General features: G+C 48.7%; 1 protein-coding gene across 7 annotated transcripts in view; it reads left to right on the top strand.

Annotated features, from left to right (window-relative positions):
* Positions 1-6,851: 6,851 nt before the first annotated feature.
* CUX2 (cut like homeobox 2) overlaps positions 6,852-15,969 on the top strand; it is a 231,180-nt gene continuing 222,062 nt past the window's right edge. For 5 of the 7 annotated variants that reach the window (XM_074321133.1, XM_074321129.1, XM_074321131.1 and 2 more), the window contains exon 1: positions 6,852-7,195. In XM_074321133.1, the coding sequence (XP_074177234.1) occupies positions 7,133-7,195 (63 nt within the window). In that variant the 5' untranslated portion in view covers positions 6,852-7,132. Of the gene's footprint in view, positions 7,196-7,498; positions 7,865-15,969 lie in introns of those variants that run through there. The other 2 variants (XM_074321135.1, XM_074321134.1) reach the window with 1 other exon arrangement.

The raw sequence follows: 15,969 nt of genomic DNA, 5'->3' as shown, positions 1-15,969 counted from the left end.
TCCAGTTTGTGGGGTAGTGTGGGGTGGGTGGGGTGCTGGAGGGCTCGGGTGTTCTTAGAGCACAGGGGGTGACCTGTGGCTGTCCTCGGCACTCACAGTCCTCGGGACTCACAGTCCTGGGAGCCGATGGAGGAATGGGTGCCATCGGGCATGAAGCCAGATGGGGCCAGTCGGGCCAGATGTGTGGGATCTGGGAGAGACAGAGAGCTCTGGGTGCTCTGAATTCCATGGTCGTGATTTTGGGGGATTTAGGTCATTGTCTGGTTGGCACACACAGCTGCGAAAATAGGGATGCAGAACTAAAATGCAGGGCCTTGTCGTGGGCCAGTTGCTCAGGGGCTCCGCAAAGCTGTGCGCCCGAAGAAGAGTCTGCCAGTGCAGAGAAGAGGCCCAGAAACTCTAATCAGCTCATATTTCTGCATCTCCTGGAAGCTGTCAAGTGCCAAGTGCTGTTTCATTCCGCGGATACTCAAAAGAAACTTCAGTTCTGGTTATCGATCCAGCTCTGAGAGGGACCCTGGGCTATTACATCACCGGAGCTCTAAGGATGCTTTTTTAATAAACAGACACATGAAGTCTGCTTAATGAGGACATAATTTTCAGCTCAGATGTTTTGTGCTGTTGGGATAGAAAGGAACGTGCTGAGTTTCTTTCTTTAACTCCGTGTTCCGCAGGCCCCTTCACCTGGAGTTGATCACTGTGTATGGTGTGAGGGTAGGGATCTAACGGTGTTTTTTCCCATATGGGTAGCTAGTTGGCCCGGCACCAGACTGAAAAGGAAGTCTATCCTTTCTCCCTTCGTTTGTAATGCCATCTGTGCCATCTATTTGTGTGAGTCCATTCTCTATTTGTGTGAATCTGTTTCTAGGCTTTTAATTTTGTCCCCTGGCTCTATTTGTCTGTCATTCGGTCTCACTGTCTTTATTAGTATTTATAACTTTATATAATTTTATAATTCTTCAAACTTGTCCTGGCTATTCTGAGCCCTTTTGTCATCATAAGAATTTTGAGATGGGCTTTCAAGTTCTGTGAAAACCCTGACTGGGATTTTGATTGGAATGGTCTTAAATGTATAGGTTAATTTGGAAAGAAGGGACGTACTCACTATACTATCTCCATTAGCCTGTGAACATGGACTATCTCGCTATTTAGGTAGATCTTCTATTGACATCTTCAATGTACGTGCTGTTCTGTGGTATGTGTATCAGTCAGGAGCCCAGGAGAAATGAAGATTCCTGGTGATAAAAGTAATTTGTGCTCATAAAAGAAATTAAGATGATGATGGGGAAATTCTAAGAGGCCTCTAAGCCCATTAACCATTTGATATCTAGTTTTCCTTAACTTTTTCCCTAAGCACCATTTTAAAGCAAAGATGGGATTATTTCGTAATGCTGTTCTAGAACCTACTTGTGTTTAATTTGCCATATATCCTGGGCCTCTCTTCACCACGTAGAAATAGCCCTCATCTTTCTTAATAATGGAATAGTATTCTGTGGTGGGGGTGTTGGTCAGGGACCCAGCAGGTACACTCAGGTGGGATTTTTAAATGATACTATTTACAGAGGTGTGTGCAAGAAAATGTTGAGGCACCCAGATGCTGGCAAGAGGAGGAAACTGTTTTCATCTTACGTGGGAAGGGGGGTGGGTGGAGCAGTTACTGGGGCCCAGTGAGAGCAGGAGAGGGACAGCGTCATGGGGGCTGTGGCTGGAGACGGACCCAACCGTAACCAGAACTGCAGTGAAGTAGAGAGGGAGCTGGGGAATAAATGCTCCAACCTTTCTGTCCTCCTGCCTTCTTATCTCCTACCCATTGGCCAAACCCAGCAGCAGGCCAGAGAGCAAGGGATCCTGGGAAATGTATTCCGGGGGGCACTGACCAGGGCGGGCAGTGAATGGAGAAGGGGAGCAAAAGGAGAATAGTCTACACAGTATGAATACACCATTGTTCGTTTAATTAGTCTCTGACGTTGGAAGGGAATCAGGCCAAGGGAGCCTGTCCTCCTGTGTTGTTCCTCTTCGGTGAGATTGGCTGCAGTGTGGGCTTATGGGTAAGGCTGCAGCCCTCGCTTTCTGGGCATCTGTTTCCCACCCATTTTTCTTTCCCATTAGAGGGAGGGCAGGCTCGAGTGTGGAGAGCCGCACGCTTGATGTGAGCGAACCCAGGTATTAGTCCCGGTTCTGCTCCTTCACAACCATGTGACCGTGAATCTGCTACTTCCTCCCTTAGGGCCTCAGTCTTTCCATCTGTAATACGGGAATGCAGATCCCTGTCCTGTCCATTGTGAGGCCAATACTGTGTTTCCTCAAAAAGAAGACCGAGACGGACCATCAGCTCTAATGCGACTTTTGGAGCAAAAATTAATATAAGACCCAGTCTTATATTATATTATATTATATTATATTATATTATATTATATTATACCCGGTCTTATATTAAAATAAGACTGGGTCTTATATTAATTTTTGCTCCAAAAGTCGCATCAGAGCTGATGGTCTGACTAGGTCTTATGTTCGGGGAAACATGGTAATGATGACAGCTACTAGATGCAGCACATTTACGTAGTGCTGTACTTAGATTAACTTATCTAAATTGTTACTTTGTGCAAGTATCACCATTGTACATGCGAGGAAAATGAGGCATAGAGAAGTAAACTAACTTGTGCAAGGTCACAGCGCTTTCAAGTCGCGCAGCCAGCATTCACTTCTAAACTGTCTGACTCCAAAGCCATGCTCCTAACTAACCAGTTAAGCTAACGATTTATTTATAAAGCATCCAACAACCAGTAGGTGCTTCATACTGGGAGTGGTTGAGAGGATTGTGTCAGGTGTTTTGCACAGAAGCAACTGCTGGCTTGGTGCTTGTAGCCAGTCACTCCAGCCTGTGGCTCCGGGACCTAACCATGGGCCAGCCTCTGGGAGCACACCCCCGCAGGTGTCAGCCAGACGCCCCCGTATCCCTTCCTCCCCTCGGAGGGCTGTGTAATACTTCCTGATGAATTTGGAGTCCCTAGTTGCCTCTCTCCCTGTCTGGCAGCTGCAGTGGGCAATGCACAGCTACCGAAGGACATTTTCTTTTGTTTCAGCTTTGATGCTGGGGATTTCGCATATCATTATGTTCGTGGCTAAGGACCTGCCATTATCTACCCTGGGATTCTTGTACAGTTTATGAATTTCCTAAAGGGTCTGGCTCTCTGTCTGCTTCTGCTGTCAGGATAAGCTGCCCCAAGCCATGCTTTGCTTCCTCCTAGGGCGGTGGGGACGCTGTATTCCTTTTCACTGTAATTTTTTAATACTCATCTTGATACATGGGTCTTTAAGATTCTAGCATCAACCAGAAACCTGCTTAAGTTTTTGCATATCTACGTACATGTGTGTATTTTGTGGGAGGGAGAGAATGCTAAGAACATGAAAAACAGCTTTTCACAAAAATCTTTTAATATTTTAGTACTTTAGTTCCCACATCCAAGGCTGCTTGTTTGCTGAAAAAGTCTGAATTTCCTGGCTTACCATCTTTCATTAAGGACCACCCATAATAATATCATTTCCCCAGCTAACTCTGTTTAGGGGGTAAACACTTAACTGCTTAATTCATTATTGCTGAGACTGAGACGGTAACAGATGCCTTTGGAATATAAGCCCCCACATCTAATAAGGCACAGGCTCACGTTGCTCTTGGAATATGGTAGGGAGAGACGGCTGAAATTTATTTTGTGAATAAAGCAATAAGCCACTAAGCAAAGCTAATATGTTTCAGCTTAGACAGAAAGACACGATCATTCCGTATTTATGTAGCAACCCATTCCTCAGTGGGACTGCAAGTTCTACCATTAAAATTGTCAGAATTCTTCAGAGACCCACTGCATTAAGTCATTTAAAAATATCGCAGACTTAAAACAATCTGAATTATTGGATTTTCTCACTGCTCCTCGGTAAGCATGTTTGCTGTGGCAATTTCCTGGTCGGTCAAAGGTGCAGCCTATGTCAGTCAGGAAAGTAGAAAAGTTCCATGCGGAATTTTTATTCAGAAGCCCAATAGTCCCTAACAGCTGAAAGAAAGTCGGCCATAAATTTCATTTATTTTTTTTTCTTTTAACTTTTTCTTTTGACATAATTTGATATTCCCAGAACTATTGCAAGGAAAGTACGAAGAATTTCTATGTAAGCTTCATCTAGAGTCCTTAAATGTTAACATTTTGCAACATTTGCTCTGTCATTCTCCCTATATAAAGATAAAATGTATATTATTTTTGTCTGAACTGTTTGAGAGTTAGTTGTAGACAGGATGCCTATTCCTCTGCCCCTCAATACTTGAGTGTGTTCTCTAAGAACAAGGATATTTTGTTATATAACCACAACACAATAATCAAAACCAGGAAATTAACATTGATACAGTACCATTATCAAATCTATTGACTTTATTCTAAGTGTGCTGTTGGCTCCAATTAATGCACTTTATAGTAAAAGAAAATCACTTTATAAGGAAAAGAAACTCATATTTTAATCACTTGTCTAGTCTCTTTTGCTTCCTTTAATCTGGGATAGTTCCTCAGTCTTTCTCTGTGTTTCATGTAACATTGACATTTTTAGAGAGCAGGCTGTTTATTTTATAGAATTTCCTTTCCATTTGGGTTTGTCTGGCGTTTCTTCACAATTAGATTCAGATTATGCACTTTTGGCAGGAATACCACAGAAGTGATGTTATGTCCTTCTCGGCGCATCGTATCAGGAGGTACACGATGTCAATTTGTTCCATGATTCAAAGTCAGACATAAATTTAATCTTTCATCAGAACCTTGGTTTGTTAAAAATTGCTTTGAAGGGTTTCACACTCACTCCAGATTTCCTATTACAGGTCTTTAAAAAACAGACTCAATGACAAGGAAGCTGCCAGCTTTACAGATGCTCAGGAGAAAATGTAGCCATTAAAAAAATTGCCATGCGATAGTTATGAAATTTCCCTAAATTCATTTTGCAGAATGAGAGCTGTAATTTAAACGTGAAGTTATCGAGAACTGAGATAAACCACACATCATGTACAATTTAATCTGGCAAGGAAACAGGCCACTCGGAATTGCTAACTAGGCCTAATTCATGACATGTTGGAGCACGCTGTACTTTTGGTCTTATGAGTTTTTCAGCTTTGTGCATTAATATATTTACCCACGCTTCATGGAAAATGTATGGGGATGGTAACAGAAATACTGTATCCTTGTTTAAATCACATTACATTTTTTAAAAAACAGCTCCAGTGATTGCTCAGAAAGATCACACCTTCTTCTGAAGTATTTATGAAACAATTATTTACATTACATTAAAAACTTTAATTGCCTTGAAGCACGTGCTCCAAGATCCGGTATTGGAAAATCATCAAAAATATCCATCACGATTCTCTCTCCTTTACAACTCTTCTAAACTTTATCTTTTTTATAACCCTCTGTATTGATCTATTGTCCCAGACCAAGAGTGATGTCAGAAGTCCAAGCTGGGTCATAAAAAGAGAATATAATTTCCATTTGCTGTCTATAAAAGCAAATCCTTTGACTAGAGAAAAAGAAGGAAAAATGCCCCCTTTTGCGGGGGTGAGGAGGTGAGGGAGGTGGGATTTGGCAGGGGAACCTGCCAGAGAGAGAGTGTGTGGGGGGGAAGAGGGATAAGTGGGTGGGTGTTGGAGGAGGTTGAGAGTCTGGGTTCCTTCTGGGGCGGTGGGGGTGCTGGGAGGGGACAGGGGACCTCTGGCTTGCATACAGGGGCAAAAAGAGAGGGAAACTGTAAAAGAAGAAATTGTGTCACCTCTATTGCCCAGCGTCTGAGAAACTGCAAAAGATAGGAACCTCCCTCCATCTGGGCTAAAAACCCTCTTCCAAAAGGCGATCGTAATAAGGTTCTCCATACTGCAAAGGACCTGAGGTCCTCGGCTAGGCTAAGGGCCCGGGAATAATAATGATAACAGTAGCAGAAACCTCAATAATTGTTAAGGACCCAGAGCCCCCCAGCAGGGTTAGGGCCCCCTCCATAACAATAAAATCATAACAGTAAAAGCCAATCCACTTGGGGAAAAAGCTCTCCAGAGGTTTGTCTAAGAACCTTCTCCATTAGTTATCATAAGAGTAAAAGGGCCTCCCTTTCTAAAGTTGTGAGGAGCCCTTATAATTAGGCTAAATACTCCCCCAAATAATAACGATAACAGGAATCCCCATTGCAAAGGACCTGAGCGGTCCCCTCACCGCCCCTGAGCTCTGGCTAAGGCGCCGCCCCCCCAATAATAATATAATTGCACGGAAACTACAAGCGGCCGTGGTGACATTTCCCATGACTCAGTGGCGCCCCCGGGCGGCTGACACCCGCCCGCTGGTCCGCTCCCACAGGCCCGCCGGCCGGAGAGTCTACGCAGTCCAAGCTTCGGGTTGCTACCCTCAGATCCGTAGCTCAGCTGGCAGAGGAGCGGCGGCAGCCCGAGGCACGTGTTGTGTGTGCTCCGATTGCAAAAGAAAAAAATGCATTGCAAACTATTAACTTTTTTTTTTTTTGAGTATGCAATGCAGGGGGTGGGGGACAGACAGGTGCGGGGAGGAGGGTAGGCGCCCCGCGCGCTGGCCTCCCGCAGCGCCCCCCCCAAACTTCCCTCTGCATTGATCAGCACGTTACGTCAGTATTGATAAGTTTGCAAAAAGCCAAAGTCAAGTGCAATCGCGCGGCACACCGACCCCGGACTTGGGGGGGAGATGCAGCGAGCGCTCCGCGGGCCCGGGAGCCGGCTGCAAGCAGGGCAGCTGCGGCGCCGGCGCCTCTCGGAGAGGCTGCCTCCCCCCCACCCCTCCCCTCCCACCCCATCCCCGTCCGCCTCCCCCGGGCGGGCGCCGAGCTCCCCGCCCGGCGCGCTCCGCCCGCGCCCTCCGGGGGTCGGGGGGGCGCACGGCTCCCGGGCCCGGCGGCGGTGGCGGCGGCGCGGCGGCGCCGAGGGGCAGCGGGTGGCAGGAGGCCGGGGGGCGCCCGAGGGGCCCCGGGCGGTGGCACGCAGAGCCCGGGCGGCCGGCGGCGGCCCGGGGGCTGGGGGGAGTCCAGCCCGGATATTGAGTGCAGCCATTGAGAAAAGCCAAACTCTTGTGTGTGTGCGTCTCGAATAGCCCCCAAGATGGCCGCCAATGTGGGATCGATGTTTCAATATTGGAAGCGATTTGATCTACGGCGACTCCAGGTTAGTCCGGGTAGCGCCGGCCGCGCGGCCGTGGGGAGCACTCGGGCGCGCCCTGGGCGCATTGGGGAGGTCCCCGGGAGGGCCGGCGGGCGCCCTGGGGCGGCGGGCGGCGGCGGCTGGGGCTCGCCTGGGCTCGACTGCCTGCTGCCCATCGATAGGTATTAGGAATTGATCTCGCCGCTGCTCTTTGTTCGGTTCAATCATCGATTAGCTGCCGCGACCATGGAGAAGCGCTAGTGAGCCCTCGGCCCGGAGAGCGAGCCGGCTGGCTAGCGGCCGAGCGAGGCGTGGGGAAGGCAGAGGCTGCGGTCCTGGGCAGGGGGCTGCCGGTGGGACCCCCAGCAGCCCCCCTCGCGACGCACTTTGCGTTCCTCCCAACTTCGCGGCGCTGGAGGAGGCCGCGGAGCGCGCCGCGTGCCTGTCCGCGCCCGGCTGGGGCTGGGGCGAGGGAGGGAGGGGGGAGGAGGAGAGAGGAGGAGGCAGCCAGGGTTGGGGAGGAGGCGGCTCCGCGCCCCGCCGCCCGCCGGCACCTCCGCCGCGGCCACCAGCCTAGCTGCGCAGCCCGGACGCGCCGCCTCCGGGCGGCTGCTGCTGTCCCAGCCGCCGTAGCCACCGTCGCCGGACTGGCTGCCTGCGCCGGCAGATCTCTCCTCGGGCCGGGTTCTCGGGGTTCGTCTTTGATTCTTGTCTTTCCCCCTTTCTAAGTCTAAATGGGGACGGGCGGTGGAGATGGGCCCGGGGCGCGCGCAAGTTTGCGCTCCTGCCTTGGGGGCCGTGAAGAGCAGGGAGCGCTGCGGAGCAGGTGACTCCTGGCTCTCGGGCCCTAGGGAACTTTTAAATGGGAGAGTCCCTCGCTGTCTTCTGCCTCCTGTTTTTCCTCCCCGCCACTCCCCGCTTTTCTCCTCTCTCCACTCTCCCTTTCTCTTTTTCCTTTTTCCTTCTCTCTCTAGGGCGACTCCCTTCCAAAGCCCAGCACTTAATCCCCATTCCACCTTTCTCTAGGAGTCTCCCCCAGATTTGGGGGTGTTCTCTGTTGACCCCATAGGAAGTGGGGATGGAATCTCAGAGAACTGCTCGCTGGAAGCACAGCTCTAGCCTCTGTTCCTTCCCGGGTGCCCCAGAAGGCTCCTGACAAGCCTCCTAAACCCTGGAGTCTTGCAAAGTCTGGACAGGCACAGTGGGAACAAGGCAGGGAAGTGGCGCTGGTAACCGGGCTGTTAGAGCATCCTGCCCTGGCCTTGACATTCTTGGAAGAAGGCAGAGCATCAGCCTGGAGATAAAAGGGGACTCACTTTAAAAAATCCGCATGCAAATCTCGTTAAGTTTCTTCTGATAAGTGCTTCCAGTACTCCCCTCCTCCTGGCCACTTCCCAGCCCCCCTCCTTCCTAACCCCCCCCCTCCCCCCTCCCCCCAAGCCATTGAGCTGGAGAGAAAATCGGGGCACTCAGGCATGCAGTTAATAACTGAGTGCCTTGCAATTCCAGGTCCTCACTCGACTTGGGGCTACAGTTTGGTGGTCAGCTGAGCTGGACAGGGCTGTGAGCTGTACTTGCTGGTTTAAATGATGCTAAAGTGGCCTTTCTGAAAGAGTGGTGTGTGTGTGTGTGAGAGAGAGAGAGAGAGAGAGAGAGAGAGAGAGAGAGAGTTGGGCAGCCACATTGAGCTTGGCACGAAGGCCAATGGTAATCGTATTCCCTGCTAATGTTTGTAAATGAGACCCGGGCATGGCTGGGGGACAGCGTCTTTATTTATGATTGATGTTCTGTAACATAAGGAATGACAGGAACGTGGCAGACGAGAGGAGAGGAACCAGAAGGGCTGGTGAAAGCCCTTTGCAAGGTCCTATTGTTATTCTGGGCTGGAGAAAATTTCTGCGGCGAGATTTACAGCGCTGGTATTTGCTCCCGGTTGGCCGGAATGTCAGTTAACACAATTTTCATTAGATAACTCGTTTTCAATCCGGGGAGCTTGGCCTGAAGCAGGGAGGGTGGGGTGGGCTGGGGCTGGGTGCTGAGGGGTGGGAGCGGCTCCCAGGGCCTGATTTCTGAGCTGGGGGGGAGGGGTGTTGAACCTCACTCTCGTCCTTCTCCAGCTCAGGGGTCTTTTGTAGGGCTGTTGAGGCCACCCAAATCTTGATTCCAGTTGGACTCCCACTGATCTGGGAACCTTTGTTAGGGTTTTAGAAGATTCTGAGGTGGAAAAGCAAATTTGAACCGGAAAGGATGAAGGTGGCTGGGTTGAGTCTTGCTCAGGTGATGGGGACCTGGGGCCAAGACTCCTTCCCCCACAGGGTATATACATGGGGGGGGGCTGTGTGTTCATTAAGACAATGGCTGGTGTGTCTGACAAAAGGAGAAGGCTCCAGGGAAAGGGGGTAAGCTCATTTACATGGCTATTAAGTGGGGAGGGGGCCCTGTGGGAGTTTGAATGGCTGTACACTTCTAGACAGCAGAGAAAGAAACGTGGCAGCCGTGGCCGCGTGCAAACATTTAGGCCCTCACATCTGCCATGGTCCCCACCCTCAGCCTGTAACGTTCAGTTGTTCCCCTGCCCAACAGGCCTGCTGCAGCTTCTCCTCATGTTCTCACTGATGGCATTTCTCTGGGAAACGGATTATGCGCCTAAGCGCTTTCGCCCAGGATCATCTCTTGTGCATAATGCTAATGACGACTATGCCACACTTTTATTTCCATTTGTTTCCCTTCCCACTTTCCTCTTATAGGAGAGATAACCAGCAAAGAATACTTCTGCTGGCTCATTCTGAGATCTGGGTAGAAGAAAACGGGCTCCCACCCCACGCCCGGCACAGGCCGAAAGCTTTGGGCCCACTTGTCACGCGGCCCATCTGCCTGTGAGTGTGAGGAGGTGTGTGGCTTCAGTTCTTGATTGTTCAGGTTGAGTGGTTTCACGCAGCCTGGTTGCTGAGTGTTAAAGTGGCCAAGGCAGCGAAGGCAGCCCGTGTCCCCGGGCCAGACCATGCTGCTGACGCCACCGGATCCTGGCAAGAAAGGTGACCTTGTACCAGCCCAGCGTACGGCTCTCCGGAAGTATATATTTTTCAAATATGGAAGCAGTCCAGTTATTATTCCTTCCAGGGCCGTCTCCGAACACACAGGGCTGTTTTCCTAGGGTGGAAATCAGTCAACAGTCTCAATGGCTTGTGGGCTGATGGTAAAGATACTCTGACATGTGGTATCCTATTCCAGGACCCCTGAAATGGCTCCCCCCTTTACTTTTTTTTACTCTGCTGCTAGCAGTCCAGGAAACGAGAAGAAATAAAATTCCATCCCAAAGATAATGCTGAACATATTTCATTTGGTTATAAGATTGCTTTATGGTGAACATTACTAATGCAGTATTTTTTTATGGCTTTTCTGAGTATAATCATCGTAACTGGATTCATACCTTTTTGATTTTCTTTTTCTGCTTTACTTTGCCACCTTTTTTATGATGCTCCGAGTCCAGTCTTTTTCCTTTCCCTCGAAGAGGGTTAATCAAGCTAACAAGGGTTGAGGGCGCTCAGTCGAAATGAGGGCGCCCAGTCCAAATGCATGTATGTGCTTCTTGGGAGGAAAGAGGTTGGCTGGCCGGACCACATAGTGTCAGTTTTGGAGGAAGAGACACGTTCTGCTTGAGGTGTGACCATGTAGGGAGGGAGATTGACAGTGTGAGCTGGAGAGGCTGGACTTTTGTAAGAAGTTTGGAGAAACTTCTGGGAAGGCTCGGTTTCTTGGCGCACGGGAGATAGGGCTTGATGGAATGTTTTTCCCTGCTCAAAGTTTAGAAAAGAGCATGGATGTGATTAAAATATTATAACCTTATGATATTCTGAAGTGCATAAATTTTACATATCAGCCACAGAGAGTTTAGACATCCATTAGAGCCTCTGACAGCTTGACTTATCTAAATGTGCTATCATTTAACAATGTGTCAAAATTCCTCTTTCTATAGATGACAGCAGTAAATAAGCTATCAGCCCTGTTGGCGGAATCCTAACTTTGAAAACTTCGCCATAATAGAAGCACTGCTGGGCTGGGGAGCATGAGCAGACCGGGTTTGGCATAGCCCAGGCCCACGAGACGGGTTGGCATTAGGCGGGGGCTCTGGGAGGGTCAGAGGGGGAGGACAAAGAGATGTGGGGGACACCGCATGAGGGAGCATTTCTAGCAGCAGCTAAGCATTGGCCAGTCCTTTAGACTCTTACATGTCCAACCGGTAGGTGACCCCATTCCATCTGCCTCTCCATCAGAACCCATGCCCTGTGGGCCTTTTCTGCAGAAGGAGATAGAAACAGGTGTTGAGAATTTATTTAAAGAACCTAGCAGTCTTTTCTGGGCATCCCAAAACTCTGGTTTCTCAACTTAGCTGAAATTGCTTCCCAAAGATGGGCTCTCTCTTTGAGTGCTAAAAGAAAAGTGAGCAGTGTCTCCTCCCTGACCGCCTTTGCTGTTGGTCTTGAAGTTTCTTTTATTAATACCTGAATTCACTGTAGAAAATCGAGGAACCATGGACGAGACAAAAGAAGCAGATGAGCGTCTTGGTGGGCTATTTCAGATGCTATTTTGACCAGAGGGAACAGCTTTTCTGATGGTGGTGGTGATTTTTCTTTCTTTTCTTCCTTTTCTTTCTTCCTTTCTTTCTCCTCGTCTTCTTTTAAACTCTCTGTTACAAAAGGATTCTATCTTCGAACTTGACATTCTGTTGTGGTAACCTTTCTTCCAGCAGATGGGATTTCAAATGTGAGCACCTTGGCTGGTGCTAAATTTGGTAGACGTGGCTGTCCAGAAAGTGGTTTTCTCTGCTGCTTTCTGAAAGGGCTGAATTTCCGGCAGCTTCCTGGTTATCTAATTCAGAGGCCGAGCCTGGCAGAGGTTGGGACGGTAACTGGGGTGGTGGCCTGCCTTTGTCCCTAGCTTTGGAATTCAGGGTCCAATTTCTGTTTGGTTTTTCTCTCCAGGGGGGTGCTCTTTATTTATGACAGTGGCTCATATCACAGGTGTCAGGGAAGGTGGAGGTAGTTGGGAGAGGGCCAGGGCCCCAAGACTTCTAGTCTGGGTGCCTCTAGCACTCCTGGGGGAATCACCCAACATCCTAAGTCTCCAGTTTCTTAATTCATCACACAGGCCAGCTGTACCCATCTCGTCTGCCAAACCAGGTTGTTGTAAAGGTGCTGACATAGTTTGTGTGCTAGGTACATGTATGGCCTTCTAATGACCTTGGGGCCCGTGGTGATGGTGGTGGTGGGGTGCTGTTGACCTTTAAGCAAATTTTTGAGACAAGAAATTATGTCTAGGATGGAGTTATTTGGTTTCTAAGCCTTGATAAGCCGTTGCCCAAAATGGTTTTAGTGTTTTATAAGATACAGACAGTATATTCCTGTCATGCTGAGATTAAAATCTGAAGTCCTTTCCCCTGATTGCAAGGGTCCACGTGACCTGCCCCCGTCATCTCTCTGGCTTCATCTCCAGCCTCTCCTCTACTCCCTCTGGTCTGGTCACAGTGGCCTTTTTGTCTCGCAAACAGCGAGCACATTCCTACCCCAGGGCCTTTGCACTTGCAGTTCCCTCTCTCTTTGGGACTCTTTTCCTCCAGAACTTCCCATCCTGGCTCCTTCGTTTCATTCAATCTCAGCATAAATATCAAGACTACTCAGCTTAAAGAAGGCTAAAGAAGCGTCCACAACCCCTTTGCCCCTGTAATATGCAAATATGCTTCGTTATCACTAAGGACAGTGTTTTCCACAGGGTGTTGACCTCATAACCTCAGCGTGTGGCATCTTTCTAGACACTCTAGGAAACCGTCTCCATCTACCAGCACGGGTGGCAAACTGTTTCTATGAAGAGTCATAATAGGTTGGTGCAAAAGTAATTGCGGTTTTTGCAGTTATTTTTAACCTTTTAAACAGCAATTACTTTTGCGCCAACTTAATACTTTAGGGTTTGGGGGCTATCTGGTCTCTGTTGGAAGTAGCCCATTCTGCCACTATAGCATGAAAATAGCCGTGGACAGTAAGAATGAGCAGGTATGGCTGTATTCCAGTAAAACTTGATTTTGAAAATAGACAGAAGGCCAGATTCGGCCTGAGGGCCATGTTTTGTTGACCCTGGTCTACTGGTCTATGTGATGGCTGTCATATAGGCTGTGGCATGGCTGGTTTTTCACTTTTCAGTTACAAGTGTTAAGGTGGATCAAACTTAATTCCAGAAACTTGTTCTTTACTCTTCCCTTAAGAGGGAAGTACCAGGAGCCCGCTTCCAATCCTGGCTGTCACCTATTAGCTGTGTGACTTTGGATGGGTCACTTAACCTCTCTGAGCCTCGCTTTTTTTCTTGTCTTTAAATGGACTAATAATAGTCTCCACCTTTTAGGTTCTTGAAGATTAAAGCACTCTGAACATAAAAGTGCGTACTTAGCACAGTGCCAGGCACACAGTTACTGTTCTGTAAGTTCCTTACTTCTTATTGTTGTGGTTGGTATTTTTAGAGAGAGAGAACACCAAGTAAACAGCAACCCCTCCTCTCTTACTCCATTGAGGGCTTCCTATTGTAATACATTACTAATAGTATATGTAACGCCTTATATTTTGGGAACTCTGATCACATAGGTTACAGACTGGAAGCTATGTCTGGCCCACAGATGTGTCAGTCTGGATTAGTTGAGGGTCCACAGTGGGCCAGGCCAGCTGTAGGGGGTCACGAGCCAGGTCACGAGGAGGGTAGCTGTCAAGACCACGGGCTGCCTTCCTCCAAGTGCCGAGGGTCAGAAGAGGCTGCATTGCCAGAGAAAAAGGCCTTTGGCCAGCTCCATGAAGACGTGAGTTAGACGTCAAAAGCCCGTTGTCTCTGCCTCTCCTCAGTGGCTCAGTCACCCCCAGAGGGGGCCTGTGACTGCCCCCCTTTTTTCCCAGTCTCTTCACTGCCCCTTTCTACTGCCAGCCTCTGCCATCCTTCAGTTCAGCCAAATGAAACAGCAATTCCAGGATGCGCATTTGTCATTAAAAAGAAAGAAAGAAGGAAAGAAAAAAATCAATCCTTTGGCCTCTTTGGCCCGAGCTGGTCGTCTGCCCGAGACGCCCGGAGCCGAGCAGTGCTTAAGACTCTCCGAACCGCCGTCGCTCAAACTGGACGGGGTAAATGGCTCCCCGGGAACCATTACGGTCGATTGACTTGTGCAGCCAGCTGTTTGGAGCGTGGGTGCTGCAGACTGGGAGACCACAGGGGTCATGAGGGCAGCTGGCTGGGGGCAGCTTTCCCTGACCAGAGCAGTCATTCAGAGGCCACTCTGCTGGGGATACCTATTTGGGGTGCCTGTCCATTATGTGTGCTGGTGAGTACAGGTATCTGATGGGGTGTGGTGTGGGCCACAGAATCAAGCCCTGCACCCTCCTACTCACAAGGAAATTTAGTGTAGACTCTGGAGCAAGGTGGCCTGGGTTCAAGTCCCAGCTCTGCTACTTACCAGCTGTGTGACTTTGGGCAAGTCACTTAACCTCTCTGAGCCTTGGTTTTCTCATATGTAAAACGAGGATAATAGTAGTATCACCTCCTTAAGGATTGTTGTGAGGATGAAGTGAGTTAATGCATGTGAAAGGCTGAGGTCTGCGCCCAGGACATAGAAATGCTGTATAATGTAAATAATAATAATTGCTATTGCCCTTCACTCTGGAAATGTATATTCACCATTCACAGTATAATATTTATAACATAATTTTGAATTATTTAAAAAAGAATATTTATAACTAATGATTATATAAATAATAATGAATAACACATAGCATAAGTATTATAACTAATAATTATATTTGAGAGCTATGGAGAATGAGGAAGCAAAGTGCCAGTCCTCACGGAGCTCACAGACGATGAGGGAAGTGGATGCCCACAGACAATGGGAGAGACAGGTGTGTAGTCATAAGCTGGAATTAGATTCTGTGATTCTGCCTGGAAGAAGTGACCCTTCAGCTGAGATTTGAAGAACAAGGTCAGGAAAAAGCATCCCAGCGGAGGGAACAGCATGTGCTAAGGCCCTGAGGTGGGTGAAAGAACAATACATGCAAGGAACTGAGGGAAGGCAGATTCTAAGCGGGCTGTTGGACCCGCCCCATCTTCCCTCTTACCATCTGTCAACTTGGAGTAAGGATGGAGCATAAAATAAGGTTGTTTAGCATGTGTGTGGTTTGGAGTGAATTCTCTCTCAGTGGACACTTTGTAAACCGTCAAACACAGTAAAAGCCTTTGGTATCACTTTTATTTTTCAACAGGATATTCAGCCCTACTCTTGATCTGTTGCCTTCTGCCCATTTCCTGTTTCTATCTCACGATCATGCACAGGACAGCAGGGTTCAAATCCCAGTTCTGCTCCTTCCTGGCTGCATGTCCTTGGGCAAGTAATTTCCCCTTTCTGAGACTTGGTTTTCTCATCTGTAAGGTGGCCATTAGAACGTGCCTTGCAGATCTCTGACTACAGGGAGTATGATTGGCCAGTGGTCCCAGATGCTGCTCTCGGAGATCCAGTCCCAGCAAGTGACTGAGTGTAGGTCTAAAGCAGACCTGTTGTTCCTGGGATACACGGGACTTCCCTGCTGGCTCTGGACTCCTCAGCAACCTAGGACGCTTCCACCAACCTACCTACCTCCCTTCCTTTCTTCCTTCCCTCTCTGCTCACTCTGGCTCCCTCCCGCAGGCGTACGTATTAACTCCAATGTCTTTTTGCCTTTTAATCCCACTTTTGTGTCTGCTTCTCAGAGGACCACACTCTCCTGTAGGAAAGATGAATT

Source organism: Rhinolophus sinicus, linkage group LG16 (assembly GCF_036562045.2).
Source record: "Rhinolophus sinicus isolate RSC01 linkage group LG16, ASM3656204v1, whole genome shotgun sequence".
In the NCBI taxonomy this organism is placed as follows: domain Eukaryota; kingdom Metazoa; phylum Chordata; class Mammalia; order Chiroptera; family Rhinolophidae; genus Rhinolophus; species Rhinolophus sinicus.
The sequence above is the reverse complement of the archived record's forward strand: the minus strand, read 5'-3'. Positions and strand labels throughout refer to the sequence as shown.